The sequence below is a fragment of the Octopus bimaculoides genome, chromosome 11, assembly GCF_001194135.2.
Source record: "Octopus bimaculoides isolate UCB-OBI-ISO-001 chromosome 11, ASM119413v2, whole genome shotgun sequence".
Lineage (NCBI taxonomy): Eukaryota > Metazoa > Mollusca > Cephalopoda > Octopoda > Octopodidae > Octopus > Octopus bimaculoides.
The window spans coordinates 37,196,238-37,200,833 of record NC_068991.1 but is presented as its reverse complement, the minus strand read 5'-3'; the positions used below and the strand labels follow the sequence as shown (position 1 = coordinate 37,200,833).

The following is a 4,596-nucleotide window of genomic DNA, read 5'->3' as shown; positions in this document are numbered from 1 at the left end:
CCAAAATTTGAAATCAGTTCTAGCTACATTATTAGTATTTAGTATATGAGTAAATATTAACTCAATATGAATATTAGCTAAATATAAATATTTAGGTGTGGTAAGTAGCTTGCTTACGAACCACATGGTTCTGGGTTCAGTCACACTGCGTAGCACCTTGGGCAAGTATCTTCTACTATAGCCTTGGGCCGACCAAAGCCTTGTGAGTGGATTTGGTTGATAGAAACTGAAAGAAGCCTGTTGTATATATGTATATATGTGTGTATGTGTGTGTATATGTTTGTGTGTCTGTGTTTGTCCCCCCAACATCGCTTGATAACCGATGGTGGTGCGTTTACGTCCCCGTAATCTAGTGGTTCGGCAAAAGAGACCGATAGACTAAGTACTAGGCTTACAAAGAATAAGTCCTGGGGTCGATTTGCTTGACTAAAGGCAGTGCTCCAGTATGGTCACAGTCAAATAACTAAAACAAGTAAAAGAGTAAAGAGTATTAACTACTGTCTACTTCCCTTAGCTTAAAAGTATAATTTATAAATCTAAAAGCATTTCATTACAGTTTATCTACAGAAAGTTTTTCGAAACACAATAAATGGATTTCCATTTCAACAAGTGCATCCGCTTGTTCAACTAACTCAGCTCCTTGGTCATTCAATTAGCAGATAAATTTCAGGGTATTCCACACTCAGGCAGTCAGTGTGCATACTGCAACACAACTATAGACTTATACTCCACTTTCCATCTCCCTAATTTCACTCACATGGATACAAATTATAAACCATGTGACAATGTATGATATTGATATACTTCAACATTTTCAATGCTCTGAGTTGCCTCCTAAAATGGTTTACGTAAATGGCTGAAACTGTTTTTATTTCACTTACATTACTCACACCCACACTGAAGGCATCAAGGTTTCTTGATTTCATATTTCTCCTCATCTTTATACAAATACACAGCTACCTTTTCCCAGAGGAAAAGAAAAATATATATGTGAAATAGTGTGAATTTGGGAAAGAAATAAAAGAGCAAATCATGTATTTTAAACTTTTTATATTTGTTTTATTCAGAATCAACAATTGTTTATTTGATATTCAAATATATGTTTCAAACCTGTCTATCATAAATTCATTGTGTTGAAGTGGATTCAGGTGAACTAACATCGTGTCCAACCAGGCTAGCTCGACAAGAAAGTTCTGGTAATGAATAATCCTGGACTTTAGAAGGAGACTGACTTGCAGACATGTTTGAGTTGGTGAACTCTTTCCTGGGGCTGTTGAAACTGGACAGTGTGCATGAGCTGAGATTTGAACAACTTCTGAAGATGCTATGGTCAGGGGTGTTAGACCTATCTTTAATGCAGAAATAAAAACACAAAACATTAGTAGAAAGAAACCCCTATTGCTAAGTATGGCAATGAGCATCATTTTCATGGTGCCAAATAAATGACAGACAAGTCTCCATTTAGAAGGACACTATTGAGTCTCAGAAAACATTCTTCGTTAGGTAATAAGGTGCCTGTTTTAGACAATTTGGTAAACTGAAGCAATGTAGAAATAAATATACCATTCAAAAGCGCAGCGGATTTGAAACCAAAATTTTTCAACTGACAGTCCAATACCATGTCTGTCTGGTCACTCTACTTCTTGTGCAATATCAGACTAAGTTTTACTGAAGAATATGAGAGTGTGTCCTTGTCTAAATGAGAAAGAAAACTGTCAAAGACAGAGGATGATTGGAAAACTAGCAACTTACCTGATATTGGAGACAAGGGTTTGTACTTCATTGGAGCTGCTTCTATCAATAACTTTTGCAACACATCATCAGCAAGGCAGGGAGGAGACTTCATAACGGAGGATAAGACATCAGAAGGGCTTTGCTGACTTAAGTTGCTAAAACAACAACAACAGCAATAATAATAATAATAATAATAATAATAATAATAATTATCATTATTATTATTATTATTATTATTATTATTATCATCATCATTATTTCTTTATTAACAATTAAAGGTTTATACAAAGACCAAGGACAGACAGGTTGGGATAGAACATTATGATATGAAATGAGGGTTACATGAAGCTGTGTAAACAGTCAAATAACAAAGAAACAAAAAATACAAACAAGAAAAATCTCAAAAGTAGGGCAGCTTGTGTAAGCCCTTCAAAACCACAGTCATCCTCACCATTAAAGTGAGCGCCCCCTCTCCCCACTCTCCTCCCTCAATCTGCAAGCACATGCTCAGTGCAAGCCATTCACTATGATCATCCTTGCCACATTCACACGGCTTTCAACAAATTTGCAGCAAAGCAGCACTTCCCTCTCTAGCCTCACTTTTGTTTTTACCAACTGGAACTTGAAAAAGTTGATGAGGCCCTTCCAGTCTGGTCCATCGCACAACCTTCCACTAAGGCCATCAGATATAAATACTGCCTCTCTTTTTCGGCCAAAGGAAGGCAGTGGGACAATTTTCACAATGGACTCAGCTGACAACCAGATCCATCCTACATATATGTTTTATGTCAGTGTTTTATATAAACCCTCATGTCAGCAATGCTCGAGCACTGGACAAGGGTGTGTACAACAGTGTCATCATTCTGAATGTATGTGGACTAATGGCACTTCCATACTCTCTTTTGACTCTTTACTCTTTTACTTGTTTCAGTCATTTGACTGTGGCCATGCTGGAGCACCGCCTTTAGTCAAGCAAATCGACCCCAGGACTTATTCTTTGTAAGCCTAGTACTTATTCTATCGCTCTCTTTTGCCAAACCGCTAAGTGACGGGGACATAAACACACCAGCATCGGTTGTCAAGCAATGCTAGGGGGACAAACACAAACACACACACACACACATATATATACATATATATACAACGCGCTTCTTTCAGTTTCTGCCTACCAAATCCGCTCACAAGGCTTTGGTCAGCCCGAGGCTATAGTAGAAGACACTTGCCCAAGGTGCCACGCAGTGGGACTGAACCTGGAACCATGTGGTTGGTAAGCAAGCTACTTACCACACAGCCACTCCTGCACCTGTAGAATTTATCTCAAACCAGCACTGCTCCTAGTGGCTTTGCCAGGCCAGAGATTTCTGGAAGTTATCCATGGGTCCTAGTCCAAAAGTCCTCTGGAACAGACAAGACAGATGGTTCTCATCAACACCTGCCACTCAACATATACAGAACACTAAAGATCACATTGACCTATAGGCAGAGGGCCGTGAATGCCTGATGACACTCTAGGTGCCAGGCGCTCTGCTTCAGTCTATGTTTCATTCAGGACTGCAGTTCAGTCAAAGAGACAAGCTGCAGAAAAGTGATTCTGACAAATAGCAATCAAACCTGCCAACAATCAAGGAAACACTGATGTGGCTGCCTTAGCCTTTATCTGCACATCATTAGCCACAGCATGCTCAGTCCGGCATTCTGTAGGTGTTGACAACAAATGGAGTGACTGACCAGGGAAATGCACTCAACTACTTTGTGGTATTATTTTTCAGAATGTTGTATGCCATGAAAGCTGAAAAATTTTGTATGTGTGATGGATGTTATGTTAGTTGGTGTGATGTATTTATTGTGAGTGACACTTGTCTGTTGGTGCATGTTGTCCATTATTCCTTTATCACTTTTGTTTATGACAGTGTAGTTAATAATACTCCTTTTTTGTTTGTGCTACAGCATGTGATCAACCTTATTTTGTGTGTAAATGAGGTTGTGTTAATAATATTTTCTACTCTAGGCACAAGACCCAAAATTTTGGGGAAGGGGCCAGTCGATTAGATCGACCCCAGTTAAGCAACTGGTACTTTATTGACACAGGAAGGATGAAAGGCAAAGTCGATCTCAACGTTATGTTAATAATGTGGTGTCTGTGATAGTGGTGGTGGTGGTGGTGGTGGTGGTGGAGATATAGATGCAAATATAGGTGATAGGTATATAGATATAGATATAGGTGCAAATATAGATGTTTTCATGTTTGTGTGTGTGTGGTGGGGGAAAGAGTTCTGTTGATGGATTGTTGCTCTAAAGCAGGGGTGCTCAATATGCCTTACCAATTATTATTGAAATTTTCAGTGTATTGTGCAGTTTATTATCATATTTTCTGTCCTTATAAGGCGATTCTCATCACTTCTGAAATCTAAACTGTTTGCAGTATGTTGTATAAAACACTTACCTTGGTAGCATTAAATCTTCATCAAGAGAAGAGTTAGTTGATCGAGCAGTTGTACATAATGAATTGGCAGCAGATTCAGTTAAAGACACAGCACATGATTCCAACAGATCTTGTAAAACATCAGGCTCAAGAGTAGAATTCATCTACAGATAATAATAATAATAATAATAATAATAATAATAATAATAATAATAATAATAAAAAAAAATGCTTTCTAATTGATGTATCAATACCAGCAGATGACAACGTTTCTCTAAAAGAAATGGAAAAACTTTCAAAATACAAAGACCTGGAAATAGAGATAACTCGAATGTGGAATCTAAAAACAGAAACAATTCCTATCATAGTAGGTGCCTTAGGTATAATAAAAAAATATTCAGACAAATACATAACAAAAATAGCAGGACTTACAAATATAT

At 37.8% G+C, this 4,596-nt stretch overlaps 1 protein-coding gene across 1 annotated transcript in view; it reads right to left on the bottom strand.

Moving 5' to 3' along the window:
* Nucleotides 1–1,037: 1,037 nt before the first annotated feature.
* Nucleotides 1,038–4,596, bottom strand: part of LOC106869953 (dentin sialophosphoprotein) — a 38,835-nt gene continuing 35,276 nt past the window's right edge. The window contains exons 10-12 of the mRNA XM_014915897.2: nt 4,178–4,320; nt 1,753–1,889; nt 1,038–1,349 (exon numbers count right to left, since the gene is read on the bottom strand). Of these exons, the coding sequence (XP_014771383.1) occupies nt 1,126–1,349; nt 1,753–1,889; nt 4,178–4,320 (504 nt within the window). The 3' untranslated portion in view covers nt 1,038–1,125. The remainder of the gene's footprint in view (nt 1,350–1,752; nt 1,890–4,177; nt 4,321–4,596) is intronic.